At 48.2% G+C, this 24,369-nt stretch overlaps 1 protein-coding gene across 4 annotated transcripts in view; it reads left to right on the plus strand.

Annotated features, from left to right (window-relative positions):
- LOC122543389 (rho guanine nucleotide exchange factor 25-like) overlaps nt 1-24,369 on the plus strand; it is a 373,207-nt gene that overhangs the window by 295,514 nt on the left and 53,324 nt on the right. For all 4 annotated transcript variants that reach the window (XM_087985590.1, XM_043682070.2, XM_043682071.2 and 1 more), the window contains 4 exons: nt 5,415-5,551; nt 7,618-7,684; nt 9,462-9,565; nt 19,654-19,723. In XM_087985590.1, the coding sequence (XP_087841716.1) occupies nt 5,415-5,551; nt 7,618-7,684; nt 9,462-9,565; nt 19,654-19,723 (378 nt within the window). The remainder of the gene's footprint in view (nt 1-5,414; nt 5,552-7,617; nt 7,685-9,461; nt 9,566-19,653; nt 19,724-24,369) is intronic.

A 24,369-nucleotide genomic window follows, 5' to 3' on the forward strand; every position in this document is an offset into this window, starting at 1 on the left:
TGCATTGTGGGGAGTGGGAGTCTGTAAGTGGATGTGCAATCTGTGGATGTCAGTGTATGGAGTCCTTGTGTATGGAAATGTAACATTTACATAGGAACAGGGGGAAACCATTCAGCCCCCCCAATCCTGTTTCCCCAGTCATGACTGATCTGGAATCTAGCTCCATTACCTTCCTGTAGCCAGTCATTTTACACAGCGTCCTCACATGCCCACAATGTCTGCCCTTGGCATGCTGCAGTGCTCCCGTGGATCACAGCACAAACTGGAGGAACAACACCTCATCCTCAGAGTAGGCACTTTCCAGCCTTCTGGTCTTCATATTGAGTTCAACACCATCAAATTAGGAACTAACTCCCTTTCCTTCCCTTTCTTTTAGCTTTACTTGTTACATTCTCTGCCACCTTCTCTCCCCTTCCCCCCCCCCCCCAGTGAGACTGCGTGTCCTTCCCTGTCGGCCAGGTAGACACACCATTCTTACATTCCTATCACTTAATCTGAACTATCAACACCCTTTCGCCCCAGCACACACCCCCAAACTATTGTATAAACACTGCGCCCTCCACACTTCACTTCAGCTCGAATGGAAGAGTCACCTCAACTCAAAATATTAGCTTGTTCTCTCTCCAGGAAGGCTGTCTGACCTGCTGGGACCTTCAGCATTTGTTGTTTTCAGTACAGATTCCAGCATCTTCAGTAATTTGCTCCTACGTGATCCAGTTGCCGTGGCCATAATAATACCATTCTCGATCAAACGTCTATCAATCCCTGATTTAAAATGATTATCTGAGATAGTATGAACTGCTTTTCGTGGGAGAGAGCTCCTCAGCCTTACCACTTGTGTGAGGAATTGTTTCTAAACTTCTCTCCTGAATGGTGTGGCTCTGATTAACATTATCTCCCGTTGTCCTGGATTCTATCACCAGTGGAAATAGTTTCTCAATATCTGTTCAAGCAATTCCTTTCACATCTTTGAAGCCTTATTCAAATCACCTCGTAACCTGCAAAGTTCCAAGGAAGATAAACTTATTGTGTGGAATGTCTCTTCATAATTTAACCCTGATTAAATTCCTCGTTACATTCTGGAGAAGATGTGCTATATCCCTTCTGAAGCCAATATCAAGTTTCCAAAGTGTGGTACCCACAACAGGGTGGCACAGTGGCTCAGTGGATAGCACTGCTACCGCACAGTGCCAGGGTCCTAGGTTCAAATCCAACCTCGGGCGACTGTCTGTGTGGAGTTTGCACATTCTCCCCGTGTCTGTGTGGGTGTGCTCCGGTTTCCTCCCACGGTTCAAAGATGTGCAGGTCAGGTGAAATGGCCATGCTAAGTTGCCCATAGTGTTAGGTGGGAATGGGTCTGGGTGGGTTACTCTTCGGAGGGTCGGTGTGGACTTGTTGGGCCAAAAGGCCTGTTTCCACACTGTAGGGAACCTAATCTATTCTAAACGGTGCATTGTATTTTCTATGTGGTCTAGCCAGGCTTTGTATAGCTGTAAATAAACGCCCTTCTCTTTATATTCTAACTTGAAAGTTATGAAGCCTAACATTACCTTCGTTCTTTTGATCATGTTTTATGCGTGGCCACTATATGTTAGTGAGTTGTGTGGATGGACCAGGCAATGTATAGTGGGTCGTGTCCCTGCAGAAAAGCTCCCACTTCCAGGACTTATGGGCCAAGGAAAGTATATCCCTAATATGGCTAAGCAGGTTAAACATGAATTGGATGAAAGGTCACTGGACCCGAAACGTTAACTCTGTTTCTCTCTCCACAGATGCTGCTACACCAGCTGAGTTTCTCCAGCAACTTCTGTTTCAAATTTCCAGCCTTCGCAGTTCTCAGTTTTATTTTAGAATCCCTACAGTGTAGAAGCAGGCCATTCAGCCCAAGGAGTCCACACCAACCTTTCGAAGAACAATCCCTCTACCCCATCTCCATAATCCTGCATTTCCCATGGCTAATCCTCCTAGCCTGCACATCCCTGGACATTGCAAGCAATTTAGCATGGCCAATCCACCCGAAAGTACACATCTTCAGACAGTGGGAGGAAACCAGAGCACCTGGAGGAAATCCACACAGACACGGGGAGAATGTGCAAATGCCACACAGACAGTCACCCAAGGCTGGAATTGAACCGGGTCCCTGGCGCTGAGGCAGCCGTGCTAACCACTGAGCCACCATACCACCCCAACTTAGGTTAATTGTCAACTTTTAACTCTTTCCAATGTGCCTATGTAGATAAAATAGGACTAGGCCCCTCAGCCCCACAAGCTTCTCCATTGAATAAGATCATGGCTGATCTGGTTGTAACCTTGACTTCACATTCCCATCTACCCAGTAGTTAGTCAAGAGTCTATCTACTTCAACCTTCAAAATGAGGCAATAGCCTCGTGGTCTTATCATTGGACTGTTAATCCAGCAATTCAGATAATTTTCTGGGGGTCCGGGTTCAGATCCTGTCATGGTGGAACTTGCATTTAATTTTTAAAAATCTGGCATTAAGAATTTAGTGATGTCAGGAAATATCCATCTAGTTCACTAATGTCCTTTAAGGAAGGAAACTGCCATATTTACCTGGTCTGGCCGACATGTGACTCCAGACACACAGCAATCTGGTTGACTCTTAACTGCCCTCAGGGCAACTAAGGATGGCCAATAAATGCTGGGCCTAGCTAACGATGCCTTCATCCTGTGAATGACTGAAAAAAAAATCAATGATCCCACCTCCTCTGTTCCCTGGGTAAGACAGTTTGATGGACTCATAAACGTCTGAGAAAGAAAATCTCTGTCTTAAATGGGAGACCCTTATTTTCAAACGGTGACACCTCCCCACCCCCATTCCAGTTTCTCCCACATGGGGAAACATCCCCTCTGCATCGACTCTGGGGGAGCAAGGTGTCTTGCGGTTGGGGGTGGCGGGGAAGGTGGGGAAGGGGACAGAAATTTGAAACATTCCCTCTTTTTGATCCACAATGGGTGGCCTGTGCTGTAATTTTGGTTACTCACTTAATATATCAATGTATCTTTGTACTTTTATGCTCCCCAATATCATTGGCAAGCTTGGATGTAAGCCTCCCTATTGTATTAAAGGTAGAGTCACCATAGTCTTACCAGAGACTGCTCTGTCATTAGAGAGAAAGACTGGTGGTGCATTTAACCTGAGGGTCACCTCAGGCGAGAAGAGAGATTGCGGCGGAGAGTCCTTCATGGTAACCTCAGCCAATGTGAACCCGTGCTGTTAGCATCAGCCCATAATACAAATCAGCCATACAGCATGGAAACAGACCCTTTGATCCAACCAGTCCATGCCAAACATAATCCCAAACTAAACTCATCCCACCTACCTGCTCCATATCCATCCAAACCTTTTCTATTCATTTGTGGACTTTTTTTGACAATCAACACATGGTCATTTTTTTTTTAATATTGATTTCAAATTTCACCACCTGCCGTAGCAGGATTTGAACCCAGGACCCCAGAACATTACCAGGGTCTCTGGATTAGTAGTCTAGTGATAATACCACTAGGCTGTCTTCTTCTATTCATTTGTATTTGCAGACGCATTCTACTTTGCTTAAAAAGCATACAATCTGCAGGCAGTGAATCCATGTAACATTTTATAAATTCCTACTTTGGAAATAGAACCAGTCTGACTCAAGGTTGGGATACAGACAGACTCGAACCTCTCACCTTTAATGCATTGTCTGAGCTGAGATGTCACATGTTTTTATAAAACCTTAAGTTATCTCGAGAATGTGACTAAAAAGAAGTTCTGAGATTTACGTACTAATGAACCAAAACCTGCAACCCCATTCTAAAAGATGAAAGACTTAACAGCAATCTAGGTTTGTTCAATATATCGCATCAATTGCATGACACTGTGATCTTTTGCTGTAAACTCTGTGTCTTATGATCCTGCTCCACAACTACCTGATGAAGGAGCAGCACTCCGAAAGCTAGTGCTTCCAAATAAACCTGTTGGACATTAATAACTATAGTATGAAAGAGCATGCTTAAGACAAAAAACAAACCTCTTTGTCACTGCATTTGCTGGGGTCATTGCTCCTGCATCACAAACCTCCAGCAAGAGAAATCCTAACATGTATTTTTCCTTAATGTTAAGGTCAGCATTCGTGTTCCTTAACAAACCTGTTCAAACACATCATGACGCACTCTGAGGCAGGCAGAACCCAGATCTTCTAGCTCAGCAGCAGGGTCACTACCACTGCACCACAAGATGCCCTGTTTGCTATTGAACTGAGTGGCTTGTTTGGCCATCTCAGAATCAGCCAGAATGCTGTGGGTCTGGAGACTAGACTGAGTAAGGATGACAGTCGTGACTAGATCGATTTTTACAATAATTGATGATGGTCACCATCATTGAGACTAGATTTATTGAGTTAAAATTATCAAATTCTATTAGCTGCTACAGTGAGATTTGAACTCCTGCTCCCAGAGAGTTTTAGCCTCCGGTTCAGTGATGGAAACATAGGAACAGTAGTAGGCCATTCGACCTTTCAAGCCTACTCCACCATTCAATATGACCATGGCACATCATCCAACTCAATCCCCTGTTCCTGCTTTCTCCCCCATACCCTTTCGCTCTGATCTTACCACTGACTCTGCCTTTTGTAACAAGACTTCCAGGAATATGACACGTCAGAGTTGCTTAGGGAAAATTGTGGGTTTTCAAAGGAGCCAAGACATTGGTCAATGTCCTACAGCACATGACAATGTACAACACAGAATTGGAACTTTGGGATGGTAATTGGGATCTTCAGTCTGGTTTGCTGCTATCCACATTTTGGACACACCTATCTGCGATAGATGATTTGGCCCAATGTCTGTGCTCCTCCAATTCTGGCCTCTTGCACACCTATGATTTTCATCGATGCGCCATTGGTGATCATGCCTGCAGTTGCTGAGGCCAAAAGATCCAAATTCCCTCCCCTTTCTCATCTCCTTTAAGATGGAGATGAGGACGTTTTTCTTTCTGTCATCAGGCCATGGCGTCTGTTGAACTCTCTTCCCCAGTGAGTGGCGGAGGTGGGCTCCTTGAAGATCTTTAAGATGGGGGGGGGGGAAAATAGATTCTTGATCAACGAGGGAGCTCGTGGATATCAGGGGTAAGTGGGAATATTAGATCAAACATTGAATGGTGAAGCAGGCTCGAAGGGCCCAGTGGCCTACTCCTCTGACTAATGATTATGCTCAGTAATCTCTACTTTCCTCCTTAATAACTCATGTCATTGACCAAACTGCCTGAATATACATTGAATGGCAGTGTCTGGTTTTGCATAGTAACACTCCTTAAGGAGTGGCTTGCGGCAGTTCATGATGTTTACGGTGCTCCGTAAATGTACATTATTCTTGCCTGAGGGTTGTAAGTAACACTCACTGGGTTTGTATCCTCCAGGTGCAGAGTCCCATCACCCTCTCTGTTCAGGATGGTGCTGTGGGATCATTGGCTCACCCTCCAAACGGATTGTCACAGTCACTGATCACATCGATAGACACTGAGGAAGAAAAGAGGAGTGCCTTAGAAAAGAGTATGTAAGTGATGAACCTCCGCTTAAAAAATAAAGTGGTTGATTTGTATTCCATATCTCTCTGTATAACTCTCCACTAACCAAACCTGCCGAGCAGTAAACTGTTGGGGTGGCTAACAATTTGACACCATTGACTTCAAGGGAAGGTCACATGAGGTGACGACCCAATCCCATCAGCCTTCAGCTGGGGTGGGATTTTGTTAACATGAGCTTCTTCCCCCAGCATCCCCCCCGCCACCACCACCACCATTGGATTTGTCCAAGACCTAAACTTAGCCCACACCAGTGACAGAGAAGCCCACCACAGTGGACCAGGTCTCCATGGATGTCACCATTAGATCCAGATGTATGGTACCTGGACAGCAGTGAGGAAAGCCAAGCTGTCAGGAGAGACATGTAGCTGAGACCCCTCCAAAGCAGGGAGAGTGCCATACTGTCCGAAGAGCAAAAGGTGTTGTTCTCGACATTGTGGACATTCTCTCACTGAAGTTTGGGATCTTGCTGTGCATAAATCAGATGCCATGTCTTTATTTTCGTATAGGCATGACAACAGTAACCTCAACACCTGGGCTGTAAAATGCTTTGGGATGTCCTGAGATCACAAAAAGGTGCTATGTAAATGCAAAGGTCCTGCGACAATGAAGAGAGCCTCTTTTGATCGATTGGCAAATTGGCCTCAGTCTGAACCCTGAGTGTTTTCCCTTTCCTGATTGTATTTAATTGAGAGATTGATTTAAATTATGCCTGGTGTTGTGATGGGTAATTCCAAGCCTATTCAACTCAAGTGTAAAAATGCTTAAGAATCATTTAAATTCATTGAATGAGTAATTTGGAGTTAGGATTCCCATTAAATAGTGTCCATCTAAAAATGATTAAACAGCAATGTTGTCATTAGCAATTATTCCCCATTATTTTCCATCTCAATTACACCACTTATTTGAATATTCTATGTGGATAATATCAAGAGAGGGAATTGGTTGGCAGATTCCAGCCATTTACTTTAGTCGGTACAAATGCTCTTAACAATTAGGAACAGAGGAACAAGAAGAGGCCATTCGGCCTCTTGGGACTATCTCACCATTCAGTAAAGTCACAACTGGTCTGTATCCTAACCCCATCTATTCATTTTCATCCCATAACTCTTAACACCCTAACCTGACACTAATTTATCAGGATGATATAACAAAGAACTGCGGATGCTGTAAATCAAACAAGAACAGAAATTGCTGGAGAGACTCAGCAGGTCTGGCAGCATCTGTGAAAAAGCAGAGTTAATGTTTCAGGTCCAGTGACCCTTCATCAGAACTAATCTATCAGTCTCAGATTTTACATTTTTAACTTACTCCCCCTGCCAGACTCAACCAACTTTTTGTGGTCTTTTCGGTTCCCTCAACACCCGCCTCAGACCCAGTCTCGCAGCTATGTCTTTTAGGACCCAACCAGCTCGATCAGTAATGCTGCTGCTGAGCCACTCTTGGTGGTGAATGTAAAAATCCCCCACCCAGGGTACATTTTGTGTCCTTAACCACCCTCAGTGCTTCCTCTAAGTATTATTCAACATGGAAGAGTACCGGTTCGTGAGCTGAGGGAGGATGGTACGTGATAATCAGCAGGAGGTTTCCTTGCCTGTGCTTGACCTGATGCCATGAGACTTCATGGGGTCTGGAGTCAATGTTGAGGACTCCCAGGGCAACTTCATCTGACTGTATATCACTATGCCACCATCACCGCTAGATCTGTCCTGCTGTTGGGGCAGAATATATCCAGGGATGGTGATGGCTGGTGCTTGACTAGTCTGTGAGACAGCTGCCAATATTGGGTGACCCAATCTGGCTTCATACCTATTTGACATGCCTGTGAGTGGCAGAGGACAGTTAAGAGTCAACCACATTGCTGTGGATCTGGAGTCACCAGCAGATGAGGAAAGGATGGCAGATTTCCTTCCCAACAGAACATTACTGAGCCACATTAGTTTTTACAATAATATGGTAGTTTCATGGTCACCATTACTGCAGCACTAAACTCATTAAATGCTTTATGTTGCTAATAATGTCTGTTCTTTCATCACAGGTATGTACTACAAGAACTTGTAGAAACAGAAAAATTATACGTGACCGACTTGGGTTTTATAGTGGAGGTACAACTTATTTTTATAATTTTAATATCATCAATTTCTGAATTATGAGGCTATTTAGATAACTTTGCATTGCTAGACCATAAGAGGTAGGGGCAGAGGTAGGCCATTCGGCCCATTGAAGCTGCTCTGCCATTCAATGGATTGTGTCTGACCTAATAAGCTTCAACTCCACTTTCCTGCCTTTTCCCCATAATCCCTCCATTCCCCTTCCTGATTAAACATCTCTCTGTCTCAGCCTTGAATATACTCACTGACCCAGCCCCGACAGCCCTCTGTGGGAAAGAATTACACAGACTCACTCCCCTTTGAGGGAAGAAATTCCTCCTCATCTCTGTCTTCAATGGGTGACCCCTTATTCTGAGATTGTACCCTCTGGTCCTAGACTCTCCCACAAGGGGAAACAACCTCTCTGCATCCATAGGTGTTTGGGACATTTTGCTACATTAATAGCCCCATATAAATACGCATGTTTGATATGGTGACCACTGTACACCACCACGCTGTGGAGAAATTAATGTAGGCTTGATATTTGTTTTCAGTCAATCCTATTAAATTTCTCCTCTGCGTGTTAATGCTCAAAATTTTGTCAGGAAACCAATCACTGTTGTGGTAGCATTATCCATATACTGGAAGGAATATTCAAGCAGTTGATGGGACACTGAACCCAGCAACTGTTTGGGCTATACTCAAGCAAACTGTGACCCTCCAGGCTGGTCAGCTGACCTCTGCACCACTGGCTGAATACCTTTGTTGGTTGGACACTGGGGCCTCGAGTCATAGAGATATCCAGCACGGAAACAGACACTTCAGTCCAGCTCGTCCATGCTGACCAGATATCCTAAATTAATCTAGTCCCATTTGCCAGCACTTGGCCCATATCCCTCTAAACCCTTCCTATTCATATACCCATCCAGATGCCTTTTAAATGCCTCTCACCCTAAACCTATGCCCTCTAGTTCTAGACTCCCCCATCCCAGGGAAAAGACTTTGTCTATTTACCTAATCCATGCCCCTCATGATTTTATGAACCTCTAGAAGGTCACCACTCAGCCTCCGACGCTCCAGGGAAAACAGCCCCAGCCTATTCAGTCTCTCCCTATAACTCAAACCCTCCGATCCCAGCAACATCCTTGTAAATCTTTTCTGAATCCTTTCAAGTTGCACGACATCCTTCCTAAGGCAGGGAGACCAGAGTTGAACACAGCATTCCAAAAGTGGCATAACCAATGTCCTGTACAGCCGCAACATGACCTTCCAACTCCTAAACTCAGTGCACTGAACAATATAGGCAAGCATTCCAAGCACCTTCTCTTCCCTATCTGCCTGCGACTCTGCTTTCAAAGAATTATGAACCTGCACACCTCAGTGGCTGGCAACATTCCCCAGGACCCTACCATGAAGTATATAAGTCCTGTCCTGGTTTGCCTTATCAAGATGCAACATCTCACATTTATCTGAATTAAACTCCATCTGCCACTTCTCAGCCCATTGGCTCACCTGATCAAGATTCGTTGTAATTACAGGTAACCTTCTTCGCTGTCCACTGCACCTCCAATTTTGGTGTCATCTGCAAACTTACTAACCATGCCTCTTATAGTCACATCCAAATAATTTATATAATGACTTAATGGTTCCTATTTCGTCGTTCCAAAAATCCTTCAGCAGTAGCTTCTAATTGCAATTTGTACTTTGACACCATTAAGCAAGAGTAGGACATCATCCTTTCTTGCCCTGCCTTTCAGAGTGACTATCAAGGCTTTCTTTTTCTCTCTTCCAGGGCTACATTGCAACAATGAATGAAAAAGGAGTCCCTGAAGACATGAAAGGGAAAGATAAAATAGTATTTGGGAACATTCATCAGATCTATGAATGGCACAAGAAGTAAGAACTCTCCGTTGCCAGCAAATCGCTGCCAGCATGTTGTAATATAAAAAGGCTTTTTTCAGTTGGTTACAAATATCTGTCTTGTTTGATAATGTGAGGATAGGGTAAGTCATTACATCATTTAGGTATCCAATACCTTGCTTGTAGAGTTGGGTGTCTTGGTGGCTCAGTGGTTAGCACTGCTGCCTCACAGCACCAGGCACCCGGATTTGATTCTACCCTTGGGTAACTGTCTGTGTGAAATTTGCACATTCTCCTCGTGTCTGCGTGGGTTTGCTCTGGGTGCTCCGGTTTCCTCCCATAGTCCAAACTTGTGTAGGTTAGGGTAGATTGGCCATCCTCAATTACCCTTAGTGCCCAGGGATGTGCAGGCTAGGTGGATTAGTCATGGGAAATGCAGGGTTATGGGGTGGGTCTGGGATATGCTTCAGAGGGGTGGTATGGGCTGAAAGGCCTGCTTCCACACTGGAGGGATTCTTTGAATTGCCTCTTAAAAGGCGACACAATGGACCTTGCCCTTTGATGATTGGGACTTGAGCTTCAGATTCAACACAAGTGAAGAGAGTGAATGTCTTTTCAAGTTCTGTAGCTTCAGGTAGTCAGAACCCAAATCCTAGTGAGTGCTGATTGGTAATACCTAACAATCCATAGCCCCATAGCACAAAGATGCTCCTCAATTGACAGTTCTGCTCAGGAAACTCCAGGGCACCTCACTGCTCTTCTGCAATCACAGTGGAGGTCTGGTAATGAGACAGGGTCAAAGGTGCCTCGCTCTGTGTTGAATTTCACAGTACTTAATCAAGATTTGAAGTTGGAATAGTCCATTGCTTTAAATGTCCAAATCATTGTTTCTTCAGTCGGTTGACTGAACTGGCCTTTCTGCAGATTGTTTGAACGATACATTGTCCTTTGAGCGGAGGTAGCTGGCAAATGAAGGAATGGGTGAATGCGGTCGAGACTTTGCTCAGTTTGGCAGGGTAGGATTGGGGCCAGAGGTCGACTTCCAGCCCAGAGACAGGAATACGTCTTCAGGCCGAAAGGCCTCACTCTGTGGCTCGACAATTGTATGGCACTCACCGAATTGGCATACATAACTTCTCACTTCTGATATCAACTGTCACTATCAGTCTCAACAACATATTCTTCCTGCAGGTTAGTTTTGGCATTACACCAGAGCCCAACCCAAGCACATTCATATCTCTTCAATCTTTTATGATTGGTTACTTTTCCAAATTACACATTCTGCTCAGTACTGCTCTGTCGGAGATGTCATCTTGTGGATGGGACGTTAACTGGGGACCCATCTGCCCTCTCAGATGGATGTAACAGTTCCCACTGCGCTAGAGCTGGATGAGATCTGCCTTTGTGTCCCGACCAATATTTATTCTCCCAGCAACATTCCTAAAACCACCAAAACAAAATCCTGCAGATGTTGAAGATCTGCAACAAAAAACAGAAAGTGCTAGAGAAACACAGTTCTGGCAGTATCTGGGGAGAGAGAAACAGAGTTCACATTTCGAGTTCGGTACGACTCTTCTTCAGCACTTTCTGCTTTTATTTATCATGAGAAACAATTCAGTTCATCAGTATCCCATTTCTGTAGGAGCTTGCTGTGCATAAATTAGCTATTGAGCATTTGGAATGGCCTGAGGTGGGTGAAAGGTCTTTGTAACCTCTTCCTTTTGTAGTGAATGCTTTAATGAGGCACTGCCTTCCTCAAAAAATGTTTTGACCTTTTGTTTTTGTCTTAAGCCCATCCTATTTCTATTGTGATTCTATTTTAGGAATGGTGAATACTCCACTTGCTGTCCAGGGCTGACCTCAGACTTAGCAGTGGTAGATATTCTTGAAATTGGCCAGAGCTCACTTTGGGTAAAAGTGGGAAAAGCTTGACCCATCAGCCTCGTTAGACGTGTGTCTGTGTGCCTGTGCCTGTGTATCTGTGTCTGTGTCTATCAGATAAGCCTGCGGTTAGCAGTGCTGTAGTCCACTGACACTTGGTGCCAAATTTCAGACCTCATGAATTGACCAAGTCAGTGATAATAAGGCCATAGGTTCTGGGAATTGGAGGGAGGTAACTCAATGGCCCCTGAAAGTGGGATCAAGGATCATAATGTCAAATTCGCTCTCACAAACTTTGTGCTGCTTGCAAACTGGTTGGATGTGGGGAGGGTAATACCTTGAAAAGTGCACAAATCCAGTGGCTACAAGAGCAGGGTAAATTCTGGGAATCCTGCAGCGGGTAACTCCCCTCCTAACTCCCCAAAGCCTGTCCCATCACCTACAAGGCACAAGTCAGGAATGTGATGGAATACTCCCCACTTGCCTTGGATGGGGGCAGCTCCAACAACACTCAGGAAGGTTGACACCATCCAGGACAAAGCAGCCCCCTTGATTGGCCCCACATCCACAAACATCCACTCCCTCCCCCCACCGACGCTCAGTAGCAGCAGTGTGTACCATCTACAAGATGCACTGCAGAAATTCACCAAAGATCCTCAGACAGCACCTTCCAAACCCACCACCACTTCCATCTAGAAGGACAAGGGAAGCAGATACATGGGAACACCATCCCCTGCAAGTTCCCCTCCAAGCCCCTCACCATCTTGACTTGGAAATATATCACCATTCCTTCAGTGTCACTGGGACAGAATCCTGGAATTCCCTCCCTCAGGGCATTGTGGGTCAACCCACAGCACATGGACTGCAGCAGTTCAAGAAGGCAGCTCACCCCCACCTTCTCAAGGGGCAACTTGGCAAACAACGAATGGCAGTGATACCCACATCTAATGAAAGAATACAAAAGAAGAAACTAGATAGCATGCTCCAAGACTCTGCAATGCATTACTGGAGGCTTTTGTAATGCTTAGTAGAGAGATGCTGTTCCCCCTCAGGAGCTAGGGAATGTCTGGGTCAATGTTTGAGGAGATAGTTGAAGCAGGTAGCCATTGTGATTGATGCCAATTGTACCAGTCTCGCCTCAAACTTCTGGATGTAGTGCTGGAAAAGGTTGAATGATCTTACATGAGTGGTCAAGGTCATTGAATGCATCTTCAAATGCCACATCCTTACCGGTCTCACACTGCCTCATTCTCAACATCCCCTTCAATCACTTCGCAGCATTCTCCACTGAACATAACTCACAGCTTCACCCCTCTCTCTCTCTCTCTCTCTCTCTCAATTCCTATTGCTGCAAGCCTCACACTCACAGCTTGCACACTCAACTTTGGCAGGTGCACTCTCTGACACCCCTCTGCTAGGTGAACCACACCTGCAGCAGCAGCACCTCATTGGTGGGAATAGGCATAGCTGTAGGTTGGCACTCTCATGAAAGAGAGGGCATTGACAGTCGCTGGCTTGGCCAGCATTGAGACCAGATCCAGTTGCACCATTGAGGCTGGCAGCACTGTTACCACCAAGGCTAGAGGATGCCCTAGCATTCCAGTCCCGCTCCTCCACAGATCACAACATCAAATAAAAACACTTCTTCCAGTTAGCAGAATGACCAGTGAAGTACCTTACCTACATCAGATTTTAAACAACGAGGTCAATCGATCAGGCTTCTTAATAAACACTCATTTCTATAAATGGCCCCAACACACACAATCGATCAGGCTTCTTAATAAACACTCATTTCTATAAATGGCCCCAACACACATACTTTATTTCTCTCTCACACACACACACACTCACTCTCTCTCTCTCCCTTTCTCTCACACACACATGCACACACACACTCACACAGACACAGTCTTGAAAAAAATAGAGGGAAAAAGAACAGACTTCTCTACAGTGATTAGCTGTCTGGAAAAAAAACACTTTGGCCAAAGGATTATTCTTGAAGGCAAAATGATTAGGTGTAGGATGTTCTGGAGTCTGTTACTCTGCTGTTGTGACATGTGAGGTCAGTAATTGCACATGCTGTCTCTGAAATCACACAGACACGGGAAATACGATCTTACTGCATTTAATCAGAGAGTCATTCAGCATTGAATCAGCTCCTTCGGCCCATCACATCCCATGCTGACCAACAAATACCAAACTATACTAATCCCATTTACCTGCACTTGATCCATAGTCTACTATGCCCTAGCATTTCAAATACTCCTCTCGATGGTTCTTAAATGGTGAGAGTACCTGCCTCCACCACCCTCTCAGGCAGCACATTCCATATTTCTACCACCCTCTGGTGGAAAGCATTTTCCTCAGATCTCCTCGAAACCACTTGCTCCTCACCTTAAACCTCTGCCCTCTAGTCTTAGGCACATCTACCATGAGAAAAAAGATTCTCCAGATCTACTATGTCTATCCCTTTCATAAATTCTGTGTACCTAAATGTTGAGATGTTTCTTCAAACACTCTTTTGAAAAAATCAAATTAATTCCACCCTTATCAAGAGGGTTTTCCTTTCAGAAATGGGACATGGGTCAGTTGGACAGTTTGTCCTCAGAAACAAACAAACTGCAGATGATGGAATCCAAGGTAGACAAGCAGGAGGCTGGAAGAACACAGCAAGCCTGGCAGTATCAGGTGGTGGAGAAGTCAATGTTTGGGAGTCCTGAAGAAGGGCTACACCTGGACAGTTTGTCCTTAGCAGGCTTTCCTCCAAATACACCAGATAAACCTCTCCAAACCAGTTACTGTTCATAAAACAGCCCCAGTAGGAGTCTACAGCAAAGCATTTTGGTATCACCAGCCATGTGATTTACAGAAAGCCTAGTTAAAAAAAAGAAACTATAACGTCCACAGTGGACTTGCTATAACCTCTTAAAAAAAAACTCTCCAGGTATTTCCGTCAGTCCTGCAATAAATGACTTTTACACAATCCTTCGAAGGGTTTGACATTTATAGCAGTGTGATCCATCTGCCCACATCTCACCTTCTCCTCATCCCACAACCACTTCTGGTTTATATACACTGTACAGAGGAACCTCGATTATCTGAACGAGGTGGGCGGGCAGTATTTCATTCGGATAATTCATCATTCAGTTAGTTGATTTCCTTTGGGGCTTGGAGTTTTCTGGTAAGTCTGCTCCACGTTCAGGAGACTAGGCAGTAGCACATTGCGTGCGAGGCCCAGCCCCTGCCTGTCCCCACAACCCTGTCCCCAACCCCATCCGCCCTCACCCCTCCCCCAACTCAGTCCATCCCCCAACTCAGTCCACTCCCCACACCCCCACCCCCCCGGGCAGCCAGACTGGACACTAACCATAAGACTGCTGCTGCCTTTGTGGGATAAGTCTCCAAATAGCACGCGCACGCACAACTTTTTACTGCAACGTTTTGACAGGTTCCACCTTTGCCCTGTACAGGACAATGTTGGAGAGATTATCTGGGGAAGGGAGGTTTAGGGTATACCCCTGTAGAACTCCAGGGAAAGTGTGGGGACAGAGAGAGAGAGAGAAGTCAGTCATTTGGAGACTGTGCCTGGACTGACCAGGACTGTTCTCGGCAGCAGTGAGCCGAGTTTGTTTTTAATCATTGTACCTGTAAACAAAAGACACGATCAGGGTTGAAACAGCTCTTTGACGTAATGTTTCGATCGGGACCTTGAGATCCCCTTTGGATAATCCGAAATTGGGATAATTGATATTCGGATAATTGAGGTTCCTCTGTACATGGTGTTTGCTTTCAGACATCCAACCCCACCTCCTGCCTCCCCTCACCACACCACCACCCCTCCTCTGTCTTTAAGTTGGCAGATGCCCTAGAACCACCACCTTGGCCAGGTAGTAGTGTGAGTGTCATAGAATTGCAGAATCCCTACAGTGCAGAAATGGAAATTCAGCCCATTGAGTCCACACCAACCCTCTGAAGAGCATCCCCCCTTTGCCTGTCCCTGTAACCCCGCATTTCCCAGACAGAGTGAAGAACTAATGATGGAAACTTGCTGTCACTCTCTCATAGTCATTGGCACCAGCTCAAACCAGCATTGTGCGTATGTAAAGACTGGCAGAGAGGTGTGACCCACCAGTGGTGAGATGCCAGAGCAGGAGTGGCATTTGGGCAGACAGCTAGACAGATACATGAATGGATAGGAGTCAGAGAGATACAGACCCTGAGAAAATAGGCAACGGGTTTAGGTAGAGGATCTGGATTGGCGCAGGCTTGGAGGGTGGAAGGGCCTGTTCCTGTGCTGGAATTTTCTTTGTTCTTTGAAGGGGCCAAGGATTGAGTGGGTGCTTGCTCTCGGGACAGCTGAGGATCCAGGTTGGGCAGCCGTGCTACATTCCCTGGGGTGCCACTATGTAGGAACCCAAGGCTGGGCAAAGACACTTGCAAGGGCACCGAGGGCATGCCAAAGGTGTGTTTGGATGACCTCTGCCTGAAATATTGGAGGTTAGATTGGATGGAGTTGGGATGAAAGGGTCTGTTTGATCTCGGACCGATGGCCAGGAGGGTACTGTGATCCCCAGAGGAGAGGGAGCCTGGGAAGTCCGGGAAGCACTGGAACAACGTACAGAGGTTTCTGCTCGTAGGAACTGAGGCTGAGTGAGACACTCATGGGTATCACATTGGCAATGTGGCTGTGCCTCCTGCCCTTGTCTTCAGTCTCCCTCTCCTCATTCTGCTCTTCCTCCTCATCATCATCTTTCTCCTCCTCCCAACTCTTCTCCACCTTTCCCCATCTCCATCTTCCTCCTCCCCTCCTTTCTCCTCCCCTCCTCCCTCTCGCTTCCTCTTCTCCCTTCTGCCTCCTCTTTCCTCCTCCTCTCCCTACATATCCTCCCACTCCTCTTTCTCTATCTCCTTCCCTCCCTCCATCCACTTCACCTTACACCTGCCCCTCTTTATCCACCTTTCCCCCCCCCCCCCCTCCTCCGCCCTCCCCTTTCTCCCTCCCTCCTTCCGTTGGCAGATTGAGATTAAGCTCTCTGATCAGCCAGTCATCGGGCTCTCTCTGAGCAGATGTGGCAGCTGAAAGTCTGTTGGCGCAGACTGAACACTGCCGTGGCTGCTGCCCAGATAGCGGGCATTGCCCCAGCATGTTATGCTGAGCATCAGGGCATACCGACCAAGCAGTCAGTGAGTGGCAGCCTTGACTGGTGCAGAACCTCTCAACCCTCGGACACATGCCATCTTCAAAACCACATGTGGCCAGTAGGTGTCTGTGGTGCCATGGGCCAGCCTGCCATGTCTGCCCCTGGCCATAGCGTCCTCTGTCCTGCTGTTCAGAGCTTCTATCCACTTGCCTGATCCAGTGAGCTCAGAGATGCTAGCTATGTCACCTGCGCCAACCTGGAATGATTCTGACAACCAAACAATGACAGGACTGTTGGCATCACGATCCTTCCTGAGTGCACATCGGCTTTGAGAACCAAAATGGTGAGGTCTAAAATGGCAGCGCCAGTGTCAAATCTGAATGATGTCATTAGATGCCAACTTTGCATACATACTACCTCCTAATGAATGCCCTCCCCAAGATGGCGCTCAGAGTGGGACACACCACAAGTGAGTCCAGGTGACACAGATGCCTTTTTGGGGGTGGGTGGGAAGGTGGTGGGTTAGCCATTCCCTTTGTCTGTCCTTCCCATGGACGTGTACCTGAATTCTTTCATGGCTCAGTTTACAGTCTTTCCTTGCAGTCTCCGATTCCAATGTCACTGAGTCAGATCCATTCTAACCCCAGAGGAAAGGCTCTACCCCAAATCAGTTGCTTCTCCTCTCGATTGCTCCCTGCCCTTTTCCATAGCCAGCCTTAACTTTATCACCAAAGACTGAAACAAAACATCGCCAGAAATGTTCAACAGGTCTAACAGCATCTATAAGGGAAGCAGAGTTTACGTTTCAGGTAGATGACACTTCATCAGAACCCATTGATATTATGATCACTGTTTCCTAACTGCTGCATCACTGACACTTGATCCAGCTCACTCTCCCAAACCAGATCTGGCAATGCCTCCTTCTAAATTAGACAGAAAATAGACTGATCTACAAAATTCTCCTGAACACACTACAAACATCCCTCCCACCCCACTCCTTGCACTATTAGCATACATTAGGATAATTTAAGTCATTATAATTACCGGACTTATAACTACAACCTCCTCCTGTCCTATCTTCCTCCCCCCTGCCACCACAGTGTCAGTATTCTGGTTCATTGAATCATAGAATTTCACGGTACAGAAGGAGGCCACTTGATCCATCGTGTCTGTACATGTTTGAACTGGTTTTCATTCACATCCCACCTCTGCCTGCCCCTCCCTTACTCCTGATGACCAGCACTGTCCAAATCTGAGGCGTCTGACTTCAGCTCAGCACCAACTGTGTGGGGTCAACAGAAGAGGGAGAAGAGAGAAGCTGTTATTTTGAGTACAGTTAAGTAAGGATACAAACTGGTGCTATTGGGAACTGGGTTTGGGGAAAGTTGGGGGGGGGGGGGGGCGTGGGAGCGGCATCATGGAAGGAGAGAGAGTGTTTGAAGGGGTGAGGAGAGGGACAGGTTGGACAGTACAGGGAGTCTGAGTGAACTGAGAATGGGTGGCGGGTGAACAGGTTGCTATGGAGAAAACACTGAAGGGAAATGACAGTATGGCTGACGTTGAAAACCGCCATGTTGCTTCTTTTATTGTGATGATTGGCCTTTGGAATGCTTTACTTCGCCAAACAGGCTATCGCACAGTTAAAAAGATGTCATGCGGAGCACAAAATTATTTAAAAAGCAATCAAAACTCCCAGTTTTCAAAGCAAAACTGTGAAATGTTTGAAGGCAGTTGCTATCAGGCATCTCCCTACCTTTCCCCAGAAATGACACACCAATTTATCTAGATGCAATCTGGGGGGTCGGGGGGAGACAACATTTGGAGCAATATGTTCCAGTGTAAATTTTTCCAATTTTAATTCTGATTAAAATGGGCAAAGTATTAATTCTCCATCTGCTATTCGGCAAACGTCTTTTTTTAAGCCAAGGAAAATTATTGAAACTTCTTATCTTGCCGCTAATTGATAAAATAATTTGCCACTGGGAGAAAGTGCTTTTAAAATATAAAGGGAAGGGATTCCTATGTGGTAAATTAGAGAACAGGTTTCAATTTTAAAAATCCCCTTCCATTTTCGGCCAAAGAATTGGAAAATGTACCATGTAATGTGTCAAACATCAGAACATTCTGGGGAGGTGCATTCTTCCAGACTTCTTCAAAATTAAACCTTCTGGATGACAGGCAATATTCCCCCATATGAGACCCTAGTCTCCGTGTTGGGTAGTGTGCTCAAAAACGGCTCCTGCCCATCCTTTCCCCTCCAAAGGTAGAATATTGAATTGGGTCATCTCTTAAGCTCCAAGTCGATATTCCGTTGCACTTCCAGTGAGATTACTTGTGTTCCTGTCATAGACTTGTCTTTGGGTTGTGTTTTGGACTGTCCACTTTTTTTAGGGCTGATGGCTGTCAAGTCATCTTTAAGTGAGACTCTGAATGGAAGCTCAAAAAGGACTTAATAACCGCAACATTATAAACGAATTACGTAGTATTTACAGGCCATTCGGTCCAATTTCTCCATGCTGACACACAGACATCCACCCACTCTATTCCTTCTCATTAAATCCTCTGGAGGCCATGGAAGGGTAAAAAGGGGGGATATGACCGGGGGAGACAAATAGAGAGCCACAAAATTGTCCCTGTTAAAACAGGAATTCCATTCTAATATTTGACAAGGTGTTTGGCTTGAGTTCTTGACTGGGTTTATTCGTGACTGCCTTACCTTGATGGACCGTGGTTTGTGAACTCCCTGACAACATCTTCTCTTTGCCTACACTATCAAACCATTCGTTATCTTAATTTGATGGCATTGATTTTGTGAAGGAACTGGCTTAACATGAGGCAAAGCACCGTTTGGGGAATGACTTTAGCACTGCCGGTGTTAATTCTGCTTGTCTACACTGAGGTAAAGCAGTGCTACACCTCTGAGGTAATGTGCAGAGCAAATATTACCTTAGTTTATTATCTTAAAGCACAACCCACGTGCGTGTTAAATCCCATCTCACTCACTCGAATTTATCACTCCGACATGTTGTACCAGAGGGAATCCTGCAAGTGATGATGTGCAGGACAGCTTATTATTTTAAATTATCTGTCTTCCATTCGCAGCTATTTCTTAGCAGAGCTGAAGAAATGCCTGGAGGAGCCAGAGAGACTAGCCGAGCTCTTCATAAAACATGTGAGTCGTCAGTGTGTCTGCTCGCATACTTGAAATACCTAAAGCAACCCACTCCCCATCTCCTCATTCCTCTCCTGTTCCTCCACCACCCACCCCCTCCTTTCACTTTCAGCCGCTGCGCAAATGGATTCAGGATTTCAATTGAGGCCTCAGTGGGGGTGAGTGGGCCCTCAGCTTCCCTTTGACGCCTCACAGTCAGAGGGGTTGTCACTTTCATCTGCTGAGAACACGGGTCAGAGATGCTCTTGTTCAGTGTGAGGTGTTACATGCTGCCTCAGGCCTGGTGCAGCTTATACTCATGAACCATCGCACTCAGCAGACGTCCTGCTTGCTAATATGATAGCCCTCTCTGAATAGGTTTCAGAAAATGGCAGACTGATTTTGAGAGACTAAAAGTGTCGGGAGGTACAGGGAGAGAGAGGGAGAGATCAGCCGACATTGTGTTGGATGGCAGAGTGGGCTTCGATGGGCCGAGTGGCCCACTGTTGCTTCCATTTACTGTGTTTCCCCCGCCTGCCACTCTCCCACTCACCTCCTTCACACTCAGCATCTCCCTCCCGGTCATCAATCCTCATCTTCACCTCCCTTCTCAACCCTCCCACTCGGACAGGGAGTGAGAGGGATGGGAGTGAAAGAAAGAAGAAAACAGTGAGAGAGGGAGTGAATGAGAGAAGGAGAGAGACAGAGTGAGCTTTGAAGGAGTGAGCAGGAGTGAATGGGAGAAGGAGGCAGAGGGAGTGAGTAGGAGGACGAGGGAGGGGAGGAAGTAGGTCTGGGAATAAATGGGAGCGGGATGGAGTAGGGGAGGGAGAGTGAGCAGGTGAGGGAGCAAGAAGGAGGGAGAGGGAGTAAATATGAGAGGGAATGAGTCGGAGAAGGAGGGAGTGAGTGGGAGAGGGAGTGAGAGGGAAGACGGAGGCAGAGGGAGTGAGTGGGAGGGTGAGGGAGAGGAAGGGAGTGGGAATAAATGGGAGGGGGAGGGAGAGTGAGCAGGTGAGGGAGCACGATGGAGTGAGTGGGAGAAGGAAGGAGAGGGAGTGAGCAGGAGGGGGAAGGAGAGGGAGTGAGCAGGAGGGGGAGGGAGAGGAAGTGAGCAGGGAAAGGAGTGAGACAGAGGGAGTAGGAGGTTGAAGAGTGGGAGAAGGAGGGAGAGGGAGGGAGAGGGAGTGAGAGGGAGAGGGACTGAATGGGAGAAGGAGGGAGGAAGTGGGAGAGGGAGGGAGAGGCAGTGAGCAGGAGAGGGTGAGTGAGTGGGAGGGAGAGGGAGTGAGTGGGAGAGGGAGAAGGAGAGAGTGAGTGGGAGAGGGAGTGAGAGGGTGAGGGAGTGACTGGGAGAGGGAGTGAGTGGGAGAGGGAGTGAGTGGGAGAGGCAGTGAGCAGGAGAGGGTGAGTGAGTGGGAGGGAGAGGAAGTGAGTGGGAGAGGGAGAAGGAGGGAGTGAGTGGGAGAGGGAGTGAGAGGGAAAGGGAGTGGGAGAGGGAGAAGGAGGGAGTGAGTGGGGGAGGGAGTGAGAGGGAAAGGGAGTGAGTGGGAGAGGGAGAAGGAGGGAGTGAGTGGGAGAGGGAGTGAGTGGGAGAGGGAGTGAGTGGGAGAGGCAGTGAGCAGGAGAGGGTGAGTGAGTGGGAGGGAGAGGAAGTGAGTGGGAGAGGGAGAAGGAGGGAGTGAGTGGGAGAGGGAGTGAGTGGGAGAGGGAGAAGGAGGGAGTGAGTGGGAGAGGGAGTGAGAGGGAAAGGGAGTGAGTGGGAGAGGGAGAAGGAGGGAGTGAGTGGGAGAGGGAGTGAATGGGAGAACGAGGGAGTGAGCGGGAGAGGGAGGGAGAGGCAGTGAGCAGGAGAGAGTGAGGGAGTGAATGGGAGGGAGAGGGAGAGGGACTGAGTGGGAGAAGGAGGGAGTGAGTGGGAGTGAGAGGGAAAGGGAGTGAGTAGGAGAGGGAGAAGGAGGGAGTGAGTGGGAGAGAGAGAAGGAGGGAGTGAGTGGGAGAGGGAGAAGTAGGGAGTGAGTGGGAAAGGGAGTGAGTGGGAGAGGGAGAAGGAGGGAGTGAGTGGGAGTGAGAGGGAAAGGGAGTGAGTTGGAGAGGGAGAAGGAGGGAGTGAGTGGGAAAGAGAGAAGGAGGGAGTGAGTGGGAGAGGGAGAAGTAGGGAGGGAGTGGGAGAGGGAGTAAGTGGGAGAGGGAGTGAGTGGGAGAGGGAGAAGGAGGGAGTAAGTGGGAGAGGGAGTGAGAGGGAAGACGGAGGCAGAGGGAGTGAGTGGGAGGATGAGGGAGAGAAAGGGAGTGGGAATAAATGGGAGGGGGAGGGAGAGTGAGCAGGTGAGGGAGCACGATGGAGTGAGTGGGAGAAGGAAGGAGAGGGAGTGAGCAGGAGGGGGAAGGAGAGGGAGTGAGCAGGAGAGGGAGTGAGACGGAGGGAGTAGGAGATTGAAGAGTGGGAGAGGGAGTGAGAGGGAGAGGGACTGAATGGGAGAAGGAGGGAGTGAGTGGGAGAGGAAGTGAGTGGGAAAGGGAGGGAGAGGGAGTGAAAGGGAGAGGCAGTGAGTAGGAGTGAGTGGGAGAGGGAGTGGGTGGGAGAGGGAGTGATGGGAGAACAAGGGAGTGAGAGGGAGAGGCAGTGAGCAGGAGAGGGTGAGTGAGTGGGAGGGAGAGGGAGTGAGTGGGAGAGGGAGAAGGAGGGAGTGAGTGGGAGAGGGAGTGAGAGAATGAGGGAGTGAGTCAGAGAGGGAGGGAGAGGGAGTGAGTGGGAAAGGGAGTGAGTGGGTGAGGGAGTGAGCAGGAGAGGGTGACGGAGTGATTGGGAGAGGGAGTGAGTGGGAGAGGGAGTGAGTGGGAGTGGGAGAGGGAGTGGGAGGGAAAGGGAGTGAGTGGGACAGGGAGAAGGAGGGAGTGAGTGGGAGAGGGAGAAGGAGCGAGTGAGTGGGAGAGGGAGAAGGAGGGAGAAGGAAAGGGTGAGGGAGGGAGTGGGAGAGGGAGAAGGAGGGAGTGAGTGAGTGGGAGAGGGAGTGGGAGGGAAAGGGAGTGAGTGGGAGAGGGAGAAGGAGGGAGTGAGTGGGAGAGGGAGAAGGAGCGAGTGAGTGGGAGAGGGAGATGGAGGGAGCAGGAAAGGGTGAGGGAGTGAGTGGGAAAGGGAGTGAGGGGGAGAGGGAGTGAGTGGTTGAGGGATTGAGGGGGAAAGGGAGTGTGTAGGAGAGGGAGTGAGTGGGAGATGGAGTGAGAGGGAGAAGGAGTGATTAAGGGATGAGAAGGAGTGAGCAGGAGAGGGAGTGAGTGGGAGAAGGAGTGAGTGAGGGGGAGAAGGAGTGAGCAGGAGAGGGTGAGTGGGTGAGGGGGGAGGGGGAGAGGGAGTGAAGGGGAGAAGGAGTGAGTGGGAACGGGGGAGGGAGTGAGTGGAGAGGGAGTGAGGGGGAGAGGGAGTGAGAGTGAAATGGACAGAGGGAGTGAGGGAATGAGAGCGAGAGAGAGTGAGCAGGAGAGGAAGTGAGCGGGAGAGAGAGTGAGGCGGAGAGGAAGGCAGCGTGAGATAGAGAGAGGGAGTGAGTGGGAGTGAGCAGGAGCAGGACTGAGTGAGAGAGGGAGGGAAGGGGAGTGAGTGGGAGAAGGAGGGAGAGGGAGTGAGAGGGAGAAGGAATGAGCAGGAGAGGGCGAGGGAGTGAGTGGGAGAAGGAGGGAGAGAGAATGAGAGGGAGAGGGAGAAGGAGGGAGTGAGTGGGAGATGGAAAGAGAGGGAGTGAGCAGGAGAAGGAAGGAGAGGGAGTGAGCAGGAGGGAGAAGGAGAGGAAGTGAGCAGGAGGGGGAAGGAGAGGGAGTGAGTAGGAGAGTGAAGAGTGGGAGAAGGAGGGAGTGAGAGGGAGAAGGAGGGAGTGAGTGGGAGAGGGAGAGTGAGTGAGTGGGAAAGGGAGGGAGAGGGAGTGAGTGGGAAAGGGAGTGAGAGGGAGAGGGAGTGGGAAAGGGAGTGAGAGGGAGAGTGAGTGAGAGGGAAAAGGAGGGAGTGAGTGGGAGAGGGAGAGGGAGTGAGTGGGAGAGGGAGAAGGAGGGAATGAGTGGGAGAGGGAGAAGGAGGGAGTGAGTGGGAGAGGGAGAGGGAGTGAATGGGAGGAGGTAGTGAGTGGGAGAGGGAGTGAGTGGGAGAAGGAGTGAGTGGGAGAGGGAGAAGGAAGGAATGAGAGGGAGAAGGAGGGAGTGAGAGGGAGAGGCCGGGAGCAGGAGAGGGTGAGGGAGTGAGTGGGAGAGGGAGAAGGAGGGAGTGAGTGGGAGAGGGAGTGAGAGGGAGAAGGAGTGAGTGGGAGAGGGAGAAGGAGGGAGTGAGGGGTAGAAGGAGTGAGCAGGAGAGGGTGAGGGAATGAGGGGGAGAGAGTGGAGAGGGAGTGAGGGGGAGAGGGAGTGAGAGTGAAATGGACGGAGGGAGTGGGGAGGAATGAGAGGGAGAGGGAGTGGGGGGAATGAGAGGGAGAGGGAGTGAGGCGGAGAGGAAGGGAGAGTGAGATGGAGAGTGGGAGTAAGCAGGGCAGGGACTGAGTGGGAGAGGGAGGGAAAGGGAGTGAGTAGGACAGGCAGTGAGTGGGAGAAGGAGGCAGAGGGAGAGGGAGTGAGAGGGAGAAGGAGGGAGTGAGTGAGTGGGAGAGGGAATGAGAGGGAGAGGGAGTGGGAGATGGAGA

This window comes from Chiloscyllium plagiosum, unplaced genomic scaffold (genome assembly GCF_037043375.1).
Source record: "Chiloscyllium plagiosum isolate Xiang-an unplaced genomic scaffold, Cpla_swu_hap1 HiC_scaffold_53X, whole genome shotgun sequence".
Lineage (NCBI taxonomy): Eukaryota > Metazoa > Chordata > Chondrichthyes > Orectolobiformes > Hemiscylliidae > Chiloscyllium > Chiloscyllium plagiosum.